Source organism: Schistocerca serialis, chromosome 1 (assembly GCF_023864345.2).
Source record: "Schistocerca serialis cubense isolate TAMUIC-IGC-003099 chromosome 1, iqSchSeri2.2, whole genome shotgun sequence".
NCBI classification, from domain to species: Eukaryota; Metazoa; Arthropoda; class Insecta; order Orthoptera; family Acrididae; genus Schistocerca; species Schistocerca serialis.
The window spans coordinates 329,473,823-329,491,131 of record NC_064638.1 but is presented as its reverse complement, the minus strand read 5'-3'; the positions used below and the strand labels follow the sequence as shown (position 1 = coordinate 329,491,131).

The following is a 17,309-nucleotide window of genomic DNA, read 5'->3' as shown; positions in this document are numbered from 1 at the left end:
AGACAAATCCTGATGATGCCACAGCTTCTTTATTCAAGCAGCTTCTCATATGACCTCATGAGGCTGAGTGGACCCACCTTCCTGTTCCAGAAACATACGAGAAGGGACAAGGGATCAAATCCGTCTCCTTCCACACCAACGGCAGCAATGTTAACCATTTAGCTATACAGATGGTCATGAGAGTAACGTTCACAGTAAAAAGACCTCTGTTCTTACAGCATACACAGAAGTGCCAGTATATGACAAATAGCTATGCAGTCATGCATATGTTAAACAGCAATGGATAATAAATAGCTGCAGTTTAATGTAACTGAGAAAGTACCAGCTTATTTTGAAGTAGAATAGATTGTAACTCGTCACATACAGCAGGTGTTGTGTGGCAGACAGGCACAATGAAAAAAGACTGCTAGATATTACTAGCTAAGTCATTTACCAGGTTAGACAAAACAAAACAAAACTCTCTATCTCTCTCTCTCTCTCTCTCTCTCTCTCTCTCTCTCTCTCACACACACACACACACACACATACACAGTCATGAGCCACTGTCATCAAAGGGTGCTAAGGGTTGGGCATTAGTGCCTGGAGGTGGAATTGGCCATGTGATTGCGCATGTGCACTTTTGTGTGTGTGTGTGTGTGTGTGTGTGTGTGTGTGTGTGTGTGTTGTTTTGTCTACATGTGATGAAGGATTTAGATAATATCTAGCAGTCTTTTTTCACTGTGCCTCTCTGCCTCTCAATGCCTCCTTTACGTAATGACTACCATTCTATCCTTTTCATATTGTTTTTATCCTGTTCTGAATTTTCCACTCCTATAAATGTGCATTTATAACATTGCTGTTGAATGTTGTCCCGATTTCTTCTGTTTTGTTTATAGGTTTTGATTCTTTGCTACACCATAAGATCGCTACTGGAGATGGAAATAGATTGCATGCTTCAGAAAAGGCAAGTGAAGCTGCATATCTAGCACTGTCTTAAAAGAAAAGAAACAAAGTAGTGAAAGTAAGCTTCACCAAACACACACACACACACACACACACACACACACACACACACACACACACACACACACATTCATCATGGATAAAATGCAATTATATTTCAGTTCAGTATAAAAATCCCATACCCTACTCAAACACAAGTAATTATTCTCATTAAGTCCACTTTTTTTTTCATTGCTAATGAGAATTCATATGCTCAAGGTATTTTTTTTTTTAAAGTAATCCCCTGTATTTGCGAACTTTTCCATTTCCCCTCTTGTTTTCATGGTTTTCAGTCCAGAGACCGCTTTGATACAGCTCTCCATGCTACTCTATCCTGTGCAAGCCTCTTCATCTACGAATAACTAATGCAGCCTACATCCTTCTGAATCTGGTAACTGTATTCATCTCTTGGTCTCCCTCTTTGATTCTTACCCTTTGCACTTCCCTCCAGTACTAAATTGGTGATCCCTTGATGCCTGAGAAGGTGTCCTACCAACAGATCCCTTCTTCTAGTCAAGTTGTGCCACAAATTCCTCTTCTCCCCAATTCTATTCAGTACCTTCTCATTAGTTAAGTTATCTACCCATCTAAACTTCAGCATTTTTCTGTAGTACCAAATTTCGAAAGCTTCTATTCTCTTCTTGTCTAAACTGCGTATCATCCGTGTTTCACTTCTGTACATGGCACACCATGAAAATACTTTCACAAAAGACACCCTGACACTTTAATCTATACTCAATGTTGACAAATTTGTATTCTTCAGAAACGCTTTCCTTGCCATAGGCAGTCTACATTTTATATATCCACTCTACTTCTACCAGCATCGGTTATTTTACTCCCTAAATAGCAAAACTCATTTACTACTTTAAGTGTCTCATTTTCTAATCTAATATCCCCAGAATCAACTGATTTAATTTGACTACATTCCATTATCCTTGTTTTGCTTTTGTTGATGTTCATCTTATAACCTCCTTTCAAGACACTGTCCATTCTATTCAGCTGCTCTTCCAGGACTTTTGCTGTCTCTGACAGAATTACAATGTCATTGGCAAACCTCAAAGTTTTTATTTCTTCTCCATGGCTTTTAATTTCTACTCCAAATTATTCTTTTGTTTCCTTTGCTGCTTGCTCAATACACAGGCTGAATAACGTCAGGGATAGGCTACAACCCTGTCTTACTCCCTTCTCAACCACTGCTTCCCTTTCATGTCCCTCGACTCTTATAACTGCCGTCTGGTTTCTGTACAAATTGTAAGTAGCCTTTCACTCCCTATATTTTACACCTGCCACCTTCAGAATGTGAAAGAGAGTATTTCAGTCAACATTGTCAAAAGCTTTCTCTAAATCTACAAATACTAGAAATGTAGGTTTGCCTATCTGTAACATATCTTCTAAGGTAAGTCATAGGGTCAGTATTGCCTTGTGTGTTCCAGAATTACTACGGAATCCAAACTGATCTTCCCCGAGGTCAGCTTCTACCAGTTTTTTCCATTTGTATGTAAGGAATTCATGTTAGTATTTTGCAACCATGACTCATTAAACTAAAAGTTTGATAATTGTCACACCTGTCAGTACCTGCTTTCTTTGGGATTGGAATTATTATATTTTTCTTGCTCACCAGACGGAAGAGTTTTGTCATGGCTGGTTCTCCCAATGCTATCAGTAGCTCTAATGGAATGTTGTCTACTCCTGGGGCTTTGTTTCAACTTAGGTCTTTCAGTGCTCTGTCAAATTCTTCACGCAGTATCATATCTCCCCTCTCATCTTCATTTACATACTCTTCCATTTTCGCAATATTGCCCTCAAGTACACAGTCCTTGTCTAGACCCTCTATACACTCCTTCCAACTTTCTGCTTTCCCTTCTTTTCTTAGAACGGGTTTTCCATCTGAGCTCTTGATATTCATACAGGCTGTTCTCTTTTCTCCAAAGGTCTCTCTAATTTTCCTGCAGGAAGTATCTGTCTTGTCCCTACTGATATATGCTTCTACACCCTTACATTTGTCCTCTAGCTATCCCTGCTTAGCCATTTTGCACTTCCCATCAATCTCATTTTTGAGATGTTTGTATTCCTTTTCGCTTGCATTTTTATATTTTCTCCTTTCTTTAATTAAATTCAATATCCCTACTGTTACCTAAGGATTTTTACTAGCCCTTGTCTTTTTACCTACTCGATCCTCTGCTGCCTTGACTATTTCATCTCTCAAAGCTTCCCATTATTCTTCTACTGTATTTCTTTCCCCTGTTCTGGTCAGTTGTTCCCTAATGTTCTCTCTGAAACTCTCAACAACTTCTGGTTCTTTCAGTTTATCCAGGTCCCATCTCCTTACATTCTCACCTTTTTGCGGTTTCTTCAGTTTTAAACTACAGTTCATAACCAATAAATTGTGGTCAGAGTCCACATCTGCCCTTGGAAATGTCTTACAATTTAAAACCCGATTCCTAAATCTCTCTCTTAACAATATATAATCTGTCTGAAAACTTCCACTGTCTCCAGGTCTCTTCTATGTACACAACCTCCTTTCATGATTCTTAAACCAAGTGATAGCTATGATTAAGTTACGCTCTGTGCAAAATTCTACCAGGCGGCTTCCCCTTTCATTCTTTAACCCCAGTCCATATTCAGCAGCTACTTTTCATTCTCTTCCTTTTCCTACAATTGTATTCGAATCCTCCATGACTACTAAATTTTTGTCTCCCTTAAATATCTGAATAATGTCTTTTATCGCATCAAACATTTCTTCAATCTCTTCATCATCTGCGCAGCTAGTTGGCATATAAACTTGTACTACTGTGGTAGGCATGGGCTTCGTGTCTGTCTTGGTTACAATAATGCATTCAGTATGCTGTTTGTAGTAGCTTATCAGCGTTCCTATTTTTTTATTCATTATTCAACCCACCTCTGCATTACTGTTATATGATTTTGTATTTATGACCCTTTATTCACCTGACCAGAAGCCTTGTTCCTCCTGCCAACGAACTTCACAGTCACAACTATATCTAACGTTAACCTATCCATTTTCCTTTTTATATTTTCTAACCTACCTGCCCGATTAAGGGATCTGACACTCCTGATAATGACGTCATCCTGAGTAGCTCCAAATGGACTGTTTCACCTCCAGAATATTTTACCCAAGAGAATGCCATCATATTTAACCATACAGTAAAGCTGCAAGCTCTCAGGAAAAATTACAGTTGTAGTTTTCCCTTGGTTTCAGCTGTTCGCAGCAGCAGCACCACAGCAAGGCCATTTTGGTTGATGTCAATCATCCAGACTGTTGCCCCTGCAACTACTGAAAAGGCTGCTACCCCTCTTCAGGAACCACATGTTTGTCTGGCCTCTCAACAGAGAATCCTCCGTTGTGGTTGAACCTACAGTATGGCTATCTGTATCGTCGAGGCCCGCAAAAAAGCCTCCCCACCAATGGCAACGTCCACAGTTCATACTCGTATTTATGCCATCCTCCATTTTACAATGTAAGGCAATATTAAAACATGGCTAGATACAGAGAATTTTACTTACCTCAGGCTTAGATCTGGAGATGCACATCTGACAATAGGACTTGGCACAGGAGGAACAACGCGGAAAGCAAATGTCACATAATTCTTCCATAAATGCATGTACATATCTCTTTCATTCACAGGTTTTTTTACTGTTGCCGATCCACGAAGTAGAGATGCTCGGTTATCATTAACAGGCCTATAAAAACAAAATAGTGTACATCAACACAGAATCATGCAATCATAATTAGAATGAGACACAAATTAACTTTGAAAATGTTGATAAGCAATATTTGCAAATAAAACAATGAGGCTGACAGTATAACTCCTCAAGTGGCAACATTTTGTGTCCTTGAATGCGGTGACAGGTCAACATCTTAGCTATCTTGAATGCAAGTTTCAATTCATTAGTGGTATTCAGTGTCCACTCTGAATTTTTTCATGAAGAAGATCTTACTTGTGGTTTATGAAAGTAAATGATGATAATTTTGAGCAACAGTTTTCAGAGTGATGTGGCAAGGACGATAATACCTTGTCAAAAAAAATCAGGATATATTTACCTCTGTGCTAGCACCTACTAATAGCCCCTGTCTAGGATACTGGTGCACGGGTTCAACAGCTCTGAAGATAATTGATTGTATTATAATTGGACTCGGGCTCCAGCATCTGGAGTCAGTGGCCATGTGTGTGTGAGTTGTGCTTTTGTGACTGTATGTGTGTTTTCTATTTCAGAAGAAGGAATTAGTCCAACAGCTTAATCTTTAGCAGTTTTTTCATTGTGCCTGTCTTTAACTCAATGTGCTGTCTATGTGGTGAGTATAAATCTATCCTTTCTATATTGTTGTTATTCCATCCAGGGCTTCCCATTGTCAGAGTATGATGAAAGTTATTTTACAAGTTAATCAAAGAAACATCACAGAAAAATTTTAGAAGGCGCTGATCATTTTAAAACTTTTTTTCTGCACAATAATATCAAATTCTTGCTGTGGAGTAAATTATTAAATGAACTTCACAGTCACACAAAATTGCAAAATATACTGCTTTATACAGTTATAAAAATGAAATTCAAGCTACTAAACAAGATGGGATTATTTCAAGTATGCCCACTTGTAACCTCATTGTGTTAAACAACTATTTTCACAAATGAGCTAAATCATATGTTAGTAATTAACCAAATCATCTAAAAAGCTGAGAGAAATAAATATAGATAGTAGGGGAAATGGTACATCTTTCACCCCAAGCAAAACAAGACAAGTGAACAGGAGACAAAATGGATTCATTATCGTAAAAGGTATGTTTTGACATCTTGCATTCACTTCAAACTTTACTCAAATTTTCTGGGCACTGTACCTTGGTTCCACACACTGATTATTCCTAACTGATGTTTTGTATACTACTATGCTGTACATCATCAGATGACCTGTAGGTAAGATGGTAAACTCCGAAAGCTGTTAACTGAACAAGCACAATTCTGTGACTGATTAGCAAGTCTATGGCCCCTCTTTCCAGACCATCCACTGAAGTCTGCTGCAGTTGGAGGGGAAATACCAAGTCAAAATTATTAATATCTATCATCACGCCCTGAAATCTAGAAACTACTGTCACAGACAATGCAGAAGCCTCTAATTTAGAAATCTGAGAGATAATACAGTTTTGCAGATAGACAGCATCCTCAGTTTCCACTAGCACCAGTTCCCTCATGATACTCTTTGTTTCATCATACTCCTCTATGTCACTTGATCCCTCAGTCTACTTTTTTTTACCTCGCTATTTCATCTTGGGCTCTTATTATGAGCTCTCTTTATCCCTTTTTCCTGTCTTATGAATGGTCACCACCTATCCTGCCTCCATGCCCTCCTGTCACCAGCTGTTTTCCTGAGTAAGCACTGTATTATAAGAAAAGTTGCCACTCACCATATAGCAAAGGTGCTGAGTGGCAGATAGGCATAACGAAAAGATGTCACAAATAAAAGCTTTCAGCCAGTAAGGCCGTTGTGAAAAGTAGACTACAGATGCACACACAAACACACACTCATGCAAATGGAACACACACACACACATGACTGCAGTATCAAAACAATCGAGGTCTCAGTTGCCTCAGACTGCAGTTATGTGTGTGCGAGTTGTGTTTGTATGAGTGTGTGTTTGTGTCTGTAGTCTATTTTTCACAAAGGCCTTTCTGGCCGAATGCTTTTATTTGTGACATCTTTTCGTTATGCCTATCTGCCACTCAGTATCTTTGCTATAGGGTGAGTGGCCACTTTCCTTTTCATAATATCATTACATTCCATCCTGGATTTCTGGATTTTCTATTGTTTAATCTACTTAGAACTTAAGTTGAGCTTAATGTGATCAGACGTATTGAATAATGTATTTGAAGTAATGAGTTATTGATAACTGGATCTGTTTTCATCACTGGTGTAAATAGTTGAAGCAATTAAGCAGATTATCACTGAAGATGTGCTCATCATTCAGTAGCTGGAAATAGGGACTCTTATAGCATTACCCTGCCTGGAGACGAAGTCAAGAAGAATAAGTTCACGCATTGCCATGGTACGGAGTAGCCAGACCATGAAAACAAAACATAAGGCAAACATATTTGAAGAACAACGATAAAAAATAACTCAGATCACATTAGACCGACAGATCTGCCACACTGTGTTCCCTACTCATGGTGTTACAGTCAAGTCGCCTTACAAACACATGAAGGGGAAACAACACTCTGCCTCACATTGCTTTTATCCACCTCTGTGGAATCACATCTGTCACCATATTATTACCTCCTATCATCCTGTTCCATCTACTCCTTTTCCCTTTCTTCTTTCATGTCCTTCCCACCCGTTCCATTTGAGATCACTTATCACTATAGATCAGATCAATCCACTAGTTAGACTGCTTCTCACAGGTGTAGTGCCAGTATTTCTTCCTCCTCCACTTACTCCTAGCGTATTCTTCATATTGTTATTTCATTTTCCCGTATTTGTTTGTTTGTTCTTTTCCAATGTAATTATTTTGTCAACAGTTTTAACCTCTCACTGTGTACATGAAAAGTGCTCTTGTTGCCTCCATTTAAGTACTGTTCTATTTCCATAATCTTCATTACCAGAGCAGAAATTTCTGTTCCCAAGATACCACTATCCCATAATTAGTGCTAAGTTTTTTGCCACCATATAGTGAATGGTGGAAGTTGTCTTGTACCACTGCTAGTACTACCTTTCCTGTTCTGCAAATGGAGCATGGGAAAAATGACTGACTGTATGCCTTTGCACAAGCCCTTAACCTGTCTTGTCTTGTCTTGTCTTCATGGTCCTTACGAAAGACACACAATGGTGGGAGTAGAAATGTTCTGCTGTCAGTGCAAATGCCAGTTCTCTAAATTTCGTCAATAGCATTTCACGAAAAGAACATCGTCTTCCCTCCAGAGATTTCCATTTGAGCTATCAAAGTGTCTCCATAATATCTGCATGGAATCCAACTTGGTGGTGGTCCCAAACACTTGAGTAGTACTCACGAATGGATCACACTAGTGTTCTATGCATGCTCATCTTTATAGATGAGCTGTACTTTCCTAATATTCTCCCAATAAATTGAAGTTGACCATTCACCTTCTCTGCTACCAACCATTCATGCTCATTCAATTTCATATCACTTTGCAAAGTTACGCCAAGACATTTAACATGTTGACTGCTACATGAAGCCATGTGAAAACTCACATTAGTCCAATGGTACTGTGGTACAGCAATGCCAAGCTGACCTCCAATATCAACACTTACTCAATGCAGGTGTGTAAATATATTAGGGCCTATGTTTCTTATCGTGGTAGAACATAATTAGATTTAAAATGAAATGCTTATTGACATTCATTCAATGTGTTGCGTGGCAAGTCTGTTTTGTCATGGTTATCATTTAGCCCACTAGATAGGATTTCATACAAATTAGCTTGTTGCCTGAGATCTGTGTACATTCCAACATAACAGTAGAACTGTTTGACATCTATACTCAGTCAGTTCTCGGAAGTCCTTGGTCTGGTGTAGACAACCATCTGTCTCTATTTAAAAACATAAACTTGAAAATGACAGTACAAAAGATGGTGGTGAAATTATTTGTGCCAAAAAATGTTGCGGAGGGTTGTGTTCTCGTCGTCAGGGGAAGAGGAGGTGAATACTGAAGAACAGCATGATCCAAGAGGTGATAAATCAGAGTTTATACTTTTTACCTGCCCTGGGATCAAAATTAAAAATTTGAATATAATATCAAATGTAGCAATACAAACCAGCAATGAACTAAATGTTCTGGAAAAACTGTTTGAAGAAATTGCTTAACAAACAAACTTACATGCATTGCAGTAATGAGGAGGTGGATGCTCCCAGCACTTGGGAAAATGGACAGTGAAAAACAAAATTGAAATAAAATAATTTTTTGGGCTAATTCTATGGATGGGATAATCAGACTACCATCCTTACAGTTATATCAGCCCATGCTCCTGAACATATGCAAAGAATTCTGAAAAAAAATCATGTACAGAAACCTATGCGAAATATTACTGGGAGAGATACATTTTGCAAATAGCAAAAAGACTAACGGTTCCAAAAATTTATCCAAAATACAACCACTTATAAACACTTTGGATATAAATTCTAAAACCTACTACATTTCATCAGAAGATATACGTACCAATGCAGCTCTGATTCCATTTCATGGTCACACTATATTTGGACAAGATTTAAAACAAAAATGCCACAAACATGGAATGAAAATATTTTAATATTTGTGTTGTGCTGCGGCTCTGGTTACGTGTGTGCCATTCACGTATATACTGGGAAAACTTTGGAAAATGAAAATACTATACCACTGAAATTGTAATCTCTCTTTATAGAAGTTTACTCTGTGAGGGACACATGCTGTATACCAACAACTACAGAAATGGTGGCCAAATGAATCAATAAAAATATTCATTTACTAAGAACATTTCATTCAAATCAATGGGGAACTCCACAAAAAGTAGAACCGAAAAAGTAAAATATGTTACTGCAAAGGAGAATAAGAAAGGAATAACCAAATAACCATTTTAAAATGGAAAGATAATCATGACATACTACTTCTGTCAACAAAGCACTCATCAGAAATGGTAAACTTTAACATCTGATGGGGACCCAACATGAAAGCACAAATTGTAATCAACTATAACAGAGGAAAGACAGCTGTCGACTTATCTGACTAAGTGAATGTCAATAGTAATCCACTATGCAGATCTATTAAATGGTATAGAAAGTTAGCCTTTGAGCTTTTACTGAAGACCCTGATTCTGAATGTTCACATTTTATATAAAAATATCACCAAGAAGGTTACCAGTATCACCGCATTCAAGAAGAAATTACCCATCCACCTCACAAACTGCTGAGATCCAAGATATTGTAAACTATGCTACGAAGAAAATGTGAAACAATTTCAAAAACAAATGGCCATAAAATTTACTAAGGAACTTACCATATTTTATGGTACCTGTGAACCTTTTTATGTTTATCATGTTTCAATAAATTCATTGAAACTTTTTGGTCAGGAAATCAATTACTTTTACTGACATTAATGATATAATCATCTAATAAAAATATTAAGTAAATGTTAAATACATTTTAAGTAATTACTTAACACAATATAATTTAAAACAATGTATTTTTCAACAATATTGTGAAAAGGAAAGTTGCTGCTCACCTTACAGCGCAAATGCTGAGTTGCAGACATGCACAACAAAATGACTGTCACAAACAAAGCTTTTGGCCAGTACGGCCTTAATCAAAAATAGATGATGATCTCACACACACACACACACACACACACACACACACACACACACACACACTGCAGTCTCAGGCAATTGATGCCACACAGATGTAATTTTTTTAGTTTGATATGTATTTTACACCGTCAGTCACTGATAGCTGGCATGGCCTAAATGGAAAGTTTACTGATGTGGCCTGAACAGAAAGCTCATTGTCAGTCACCAATGACTGATGTGGCTCTTAATGTGTAATCAACGTGACTGTTTTAAGCAGCATGTCACTAATACTGTATTCGAACATTACACAATAAGTTTTCCTAATTACCTGTGTTAACTATTTTTTTATTTATTTATTTTTATTTATTTATTACTATATACATGCGTCACATGCGCTTTCTTTCAGCTGCTTGGGACTTGCAATAAATGCAGGCTAAGTAAGGGGTCAATGCCACAGAGTACTCCCTGTAAAATCAAATTTGGTTTCCATCTGGACCTAATGACGTAATTGCTTTCAACTCTTTCAGTTGCTTCACTACACCAGGAATACTCATTATTAGCTTCTCCATATGGGAGTCTGTTTGACAGTCAAACAACAGTATATCTATATAATCCTTCTTGTGTATGGTTCCTTAAATATGAAATTTAAAACTTCAGTTTTCATTTTGCTGCCTTCTACACCAGGCTGGTTGATGAGTGACTGACAGTAAGTCTTCAATCCACTTAGGGATTTTACTTAGGACCAGAATTTTCTCAGATTCTCACCAAGATCTTTCAATAAGGTATGATGATGGAAGTCACTGAAGTTTCGCGCATCAGTATTTTTATAGACACATGAATTTATACTAATTTTTGCCCATCAATATTTACATAGTCCTCAGCATTTCACAAATTTAGTCGTTAAACCTCAGTGGGTCTTTTCTGTTCTTAATCTGCTTACCCAGCACATACTTCTCCAGAATCTGATTTATGATTAGTTTAAGCCTTTCCCTTAATTCCACTACATCCATCATATTGGAACTAAATTCATTGTGTAAGCAGAATGCAAAGTACTTACACACACACACACACACACACACACACACACACACACCGTACTTACGTTGGGTCTATAACTGTGAAAAGTGTATTGACTCTTCCAAACACAAATGGCCATGAATGCATTACAGCTGTTGGACATGTAGTAAGTACACGCCCTCTTTCCATGAACCCAAATAAGCATGTAGCCCATGGATCAGCACCATTTAAATTTAAAGAGGATGCCTTAATGTTATTTTCATCCTGTAAACCTGTTGTAAAACAAACACGTTAGTCATATCAAAATTATTTTGCAACTGTAATTCTGGATCAACTTAACTCCTACATATTCCAGGAGTACAGGTACATTCACAAAATGAAGATATATGTATAGAAAGAAACAATGTCGTTGGACACACAACCACATAAATTATTATTATTTAGAATATGCAAATTACATTTCTGTTTCTATTTTAGTTACGTTGAAAGTGTCTTCTTCAGAGTTCTCCATAAAAAATAAATGTGTACTTTCTCTTTTTAAGATATGTGGCATTTTCCCTTCAGGAACATTTCTGCATGCACAGGTTTTTGACATACTACAGAGGACTACTAATTTCTTTCTGTTTGTTTGATGACACTACAAGTACATTGCATTTCTTGTAATTGGGCTCTTAAGAGTCCGTGTGTGTGTGTGTGTGTGTGTGTGTGTGTGTGTGTGTGTGTGTTTTTTACAGTATCTGTTATAAATTCAGAATGTAAAAATGATGATTATAGTATAAAATCTGGGTTGTTAGACTGCTACCAATAACTTAACACAGTACAGTTTCATATCTACTGTATGCATTTTTGTATAAAAACATGGCAATATATTTCTATTTCGTATGTACTAAATTACCTACCAATTACTGAAATAATTAAATCATTTATAGTTCTTTGCCATTTCTGGTTTCAAACACATGCTCATCTTCAGATGGCTGCAACAATTTAAGGAGATAAACCAAACAATGGAAAATCCAGGATGGAATGTAACAATATTAGAGAAGGAAAGTTACTACTCAGCATATAGCAGAGATGCTGAGTCACTGATAGACACAACAAAAAGATTCACACAATTATAGCTTTCGGCCATTAAGGCCATTGTCAACATGTGAGGACAGTGACTAACTAAGTTAGTTAGTCAATGTCCTCACCCATCCAGCCTCCTCCCTGTTCCCATTCCAGCACTACACAGCTGTCATTTCACCGCCACACCCAGTCTTTTTATTTCTCTCCATTCCGCTACTCCCCCCTTCCCCCCTCTCTCCTGCCCGCCGTCTAAACTGCAGCACTTCATTGTTCACCACCCCCACCATACTGTCTCTCCCCCTCCCCACCCCATCCTCCTACTTACCCCCAGCCCCAGTCACCACTCCCATCATGCACTGGTGCTGCTGCTCACAGTGTGGTTTCAGTTGCCTGAGACTGCAGTCGTGTGTGTGTGTGTGTGTGTGTGTGTGTGTGTGTGTGTGTATTGTTGACAAAGGTCTTAATGGTCGAAAGCTATATAACTGCGTGAATATTTTTGTTGTGCCTATCTGCGACTCAGCATCTCCGCTATAGGGTGAGTAGCAACTTTCTTTCTCTAATATTGTTAAGGAGATAAATTATTGATCATTCTTTGCAAATTATTGAATGCTATGGTTCCCTAAAATGATTTTAAGTCTAGAATACAGAAAACAAAAGTTGAAGGTAGCTGAAACCAATGAAAATAAAAACACAAGATGTACAGTATGGTTCACATAATTAAAGTCAAATCTTTCAGTTCTTTCTTTGAAAATTACATGTTTTCACAAAGCACAAAATCGATACTACGTCAATTTTCATTGTAACACTTGTTTCAAGCAGAATAAACACAAAATATCTAAGCCTCAAATACGGAGTGCAGCAACATTCACTCTTTCATGAAAGATACTGCGTTGAAACTGTCGAATCCAAGCACTAACATGCCCATATTCTGCTAACTGAATATATAAATTAAAGAACCATTTAGTGACTGTAACACTGTTATTCCCTGCTTAACAAATCATCCATGTTTAAATACAATTGAATGATGAGTAGTTGACACTGGCAAAATTCATTATCTGTGGAAAGTGTCATTGTGTGCCATATTTTAGATTGTGACAAAACTTATTCTTATGTTGATATGCAAAACAAATCAAAATCTCAAGGACTGGTAAGTCACTATATATGGCAGAAAAGCCAATACTCTGACGTTATGAAGTTATATTATATACATTATTACTAACTTCCATCCAGAAATATTGTGATGTGTCAACAAATGTAAATCAATGTAATCAAATTGAGAATGTCATTACTATACACATTAGCACTAACCTGCTGTCCATGCACAAGAATTACGATCTGCTATCCACTGTAAATCAATATTTGATATTGAGAGCGCTGCTGCCTTTTCTGCTGGAGGTAGCATACTTAAGCATTTTTCCAGAACCTGTGGGCAGCATTGATCAATAACATCTATCACAGGCTGGTCATCATCTGCACAACCAAGGCACTTCAGTAATGCTTTCACTTCTTTCAGTATATGTACTGCCAAGCGTCTTGGGTATAAACGACAATTGCACAGCATCACCAATGCAAAGCCCTCTACCATGTGGAAAACATTTGATACTGGTTCTGCCTTCTGTGGAAAAGAGCACAAAGGGTTACTAGGATTTCCTCAAATTATACACAACATACTTTATAATACAAATAAAATAAAATGTCTATTGCACAGTATTTGTTTTACAGTGACATACCTAGAAGCATATTTTCTCTGTTAACAGTAATTCAGAACAGGATAGTCTTATGCACTAAAATTCACTATTTAGTGGGAAATATGTTTAGTGTAACGAGAACTCGATAAAAGAAGCACTTTATAATTAAATGTGTATGATTACATGAATAAAAATGTATCAATTCTCAATGTCATAAGGCATTTAAAATGTAAATAGATGTATCTCAAAAATGAAAAATATCAAACATGACCTACACGAAACATGAAAGTATGACAAGTTCCAACGTTTATCGAACAGTGTGACAGATGTTTAGGACACTGATATTCAGGGTGGTCAGTAACAGTCAGAAAAGCTTTGCTGCAGGGTAGGTTCAGCTGAGAAATAGCTGTTTAGAAAAAAAAAATCAATATATTGTGCCATTTCTGAATTAATTAGTATTTAATTTAGCCAATCGGGCCAATCAATATGCAAGTTCAAGCAGCCAGCCAGATACAATTAGTGTCAGTTGTTGTAGATGATGGTGTACGAGACCATTTAGTCTTTAGCTCAGGTTTGATCCCTACTACTGCCCTACGTCCAATTTTTGTATCGCTCTCTTGTTCAGTTCTTTTTGAAATCAAACAAAGAGCATGTTTCACAATACAATCTCTGGCAGGTCACTTGAATTTGTGTGCACAGTGGCCTGATTGGCTAACTTCAATGCTAACTAATTTGGAAATGGTGCTTCATATTGAATTAGTTTCTTAACAATTATTTCTCTGCACAAACTACCCTGCAAGGCCATTGCAAGCTTTTCAGACCACTTCTGACCACCCTGAATATGCTTGTGCCCTAACTTTCCATATGTAGGACATTAAAAAAAGACTTTTACATTCAGGTTAAAAAGGTATGGTGGAATTGAAAAGCTCCAATCTCTATCAACCATAATTTGGTCTACAATTTCTTTTTTACAGTCTACAGCTTCTAAGTGACTGGCTTCAAGGCAATGCATCATTTCCTAGTTTACAAATTTCATCAGATGATAACATTTCATTGCTAGGTTACAAACTGTCTTAGTCAGCTGAAATTGCACTTAACATTGGAACTTAGGTGACTGTTCCCTATCATAAAAACTTTACAAGTCTCAAGAACTCTAAAACTTTGCTCAATCTTTTCCTGCAGAAAGAACTTTCCAGTACTGGAAATTCACACCTCTACTAGTTTTTATTTCTGTGTATTCATATGTTGTCACATGGCTAACTGCATTTTCTTTCCTAGTCCTTTACTATTCAGTAATGTGAAGAAAATGTAGATGGCTTTTACCAATGGGTGTCTTGTCTGACATTGAAACAGAAGTGCCCCTAAAGATACACCTGTAGATTATGTGTCAGATATTTTAAAGTTAAAATAATAACCAATTATACAGGTCACAGTACTTCCAGTTTATTAAGAAAAATTAATGGTTGTGTTATTCTCCTTACCCCATGTTCTGTCTTCTTTGCTCCACCACCTAAATCACGCATTCCTACCCGTGTTACTTCAGTTCCTGAACACCCTTCCTTTGTAGTGCGGACCAGAGCTAGTGTGTTTGGTGTCAGGGCATTTTTCCAGCTTGTTAGCAGCTGCAGGAGCATTCTTAAGCCATTGTCCATTAGCTGAGGAAATGTGTCCTGAACATCTCTTGCAAGAAACTGTGTAAAACCTGAGGAAATATTTTAAAGGTAATGGTCAACCTATAGAAACTCAAAAAACCATTAGTAAATATGGCTATCATGCTCTAAATATTTAAATGTATCAATTAAAACTAAAATCGTATTCTGAATTTTGTGCTAGAGCAAATATCTTGAACTTCTGATTTAGAATTCATAATTCTATGCAGGAGTTGCACATAAGCTTGCATAGGAAACATTTGGAATGCACTTGTGAATAAAGAGAGGTATGAAGCAATACAGAGGATAGCAGAATGTTTACCCTGAAAAAGCATGCCTTGGAGCACCTGCACTTGCATTGTGGATGTGGTGCAAATGTTCAAAAGTAGGATTCAGTTAAAATAACTGTGTCATTTGACATTTTGGACTGACACAAAGAATGACATCTCCACATCTGTTTCTCATAAAGCACCAGTTATTACAGTAAATGAATGCACACAACCATAAGTCAATATTTATTATAAATTAATAGCTATTTGTTTTTAACTTCCACTAGTGCTACCATTTCACAGGCAGAGAGGAAGAAGCCAAAGACCCATGCAACTGAACAGTAAGAAGAAATCAAAACAGAGGACCTAGAAGTAATGAGGAAGTACTTTTGCAAATGGAGACTGCAGCCAAATGCCACCAAAAGGGAGTTTGCCTACTTCCCTCTAAATAATAAACTTGCTACAAGAAAACTTAACATGCAGCGTGAAAACACTACACTTACAATAAAAGACTGAAGTACCCTTGATAAAACTCTATCATTCACAGAGCATCTGACATAAACAGTTGAAGAACTGAAAACAAGAAACAAGAGACATCACCATCCAAAAGCTATACGGTATAACCTGGGGAGCACTGGCACCCACCATACATCCCTGTGTTTTGGATCTTGTCTTCTCAGTTGCTGAATATTGTGTCCCAGTTTGCCACACACACACAAATTATACATCCAGCTAAATAACACCATGAGAGTTATTGCTGTTGTTATCAAAAGAACACCTACAAAATGGTTATCAATGCTAGGCCACACTCCATCCCATTAAGTATGAAGCATATATGCTCTCACAAATCATGAAAAAGAAAATCATGGCTATAAAAATCTACAGATGAATGATGCAAACCATAACAGATTCTGTTATAGACGTCCAACAATAAAAACTGCAAGGATTGCTGTGGGAGATGATTTAACCTTCATTAACACATGGGCTTACGAACTGACTTGATAACAGCAGTTCAGAGAGTTCCGAAAGCTATACAGAAAATTGGGACAGAGATCAACATAAACATTTATTGCTCATGAAAACCACACGTTGCATGTTGTATCACTATACAGCGAGACCTTAAGAGGTGGTGGTCCAGATTGCCACACACACCGGAACCTTTAGTACCTAGTAGTACGTCCTCTTGCGTTGATGCATGCCTGTATTTGTCATGGCATGCTATCCACAAGTTCATCTCAGCACTGTTGGTCCAGATTGTCCCACTCAACGGTGATTTGGCATAGATACTTCAGAGTAGTTGGTGGATCACATCATCCATAAATAGCCCTTTTCAATCCATCCCAGGCATGTTTGATAGGGTTCAT

General features: G+C 37.4%; 1 protein-coding gene across 1 annotated transcript in view; it reads right to left on the bottom strand.

Annotated features, from left to right (window-relative positions):
- Positions 1-17,309, bottom strand: part of LOC126469923 (protein furry) — a 1,144,124-nt gene that overhangs the window by 1,057,332 nt on the left and 69,483 nt on the right. Inside the window, exons 15-18 of the mRNA XM_050097322.1 lie at positions 15,509-15,729; positions 13,648-13,954; positions 11,360-11,546; positions 4,504-4,680 (exon numbers count right to left, since the gene is read on the bottom strand). Of these exons, the coding sequence (XP_049953279.1) occupies positions 4,504-4,680; positions 11,360-11,546; positions 13,648-13,954; positions 15,509-15,729 (892 nt within the window). The remainder of the gene's footprint in view (positions 1-4,503; positions 4,681-11,359; positions 11,547-13,647; positions 13,955-15,508; positions 15,730-17,309) is intronic.